General features: G+C 58.0%; 1 protein-coding gene across 1 annotated transcript in view; it reads left to right on the forward strand.

Moving 5' to 3' along the window:
- Positions 1-335, forward strand: part of LOC104273251 (ATP-binding cassette sub-family A member 2-like) — a gene marked incomplete at its 3' end in the record, with an annotated part of 4,300 nt that extends 3,965 nt beyond the window's left edge. The window contains exon 9 of the mRNA XM_009868512.1: positions 185-335. Coding sequence (XP_009866814.1) covers positions 185-335 — 151 coding nt within the window. The remainder of the gene's footprint in view (positions 1-184) is intronic.
- Between the last annotated feature and the right edge of the window lie 58 nt (positions 336-393).

Here is a 393-nt window from a genome sequence, read left to right on the forward strand (position 1 = left end):
CTGGCAGGGGGTGGCACTGGGTGAGCCCTAGAGGTCCCTTCCAACCCGCCACATTCTGTGATTCTGTGATTCTGTGATTCTGTGATTTGAGGGGGCAGTTTATCACCTCAACACCACCAGAATCGGATGGTGTGAGGACAGCCCTGGTGGGGTAGAACCTGAGGTGACACTGTCCTCCCTGCAGCTTCCTGGTGTCGGTGCTCTACTCCAAGGCCAAGCTGGCCTCTGCCTGTGGTGGCATCATCTATTTCCTCAGCTATGTGCCTTACATGTACGTGGCCATTCGGGAGGAGGTGGCACATGACAAGATCACGGCCTTTGAAAAGTGCATCGCGGTGAGTTGGCTGCAGCTGCTGGAGCGGTGCTTGGCCCCGGGTTTGCCCCGGGGACACC

Source organism: Apaloderma vittatum, unplaced genomic scaffold (assembly GCF_000703405.1).
Source record: "Apaloderma vittatum isolate BGI_N311 unplaced genomic scaffold, ASM70340v1 scaffold33354, whole genome shotgun sequence".
In the NCBI taxonomy this organism is placed as follows: Eukaryota; Metazoa; Chordata; class Aves; order Trogoniformes; family Trogonidae; genus Apaloderma; species Apaloderma vittatum.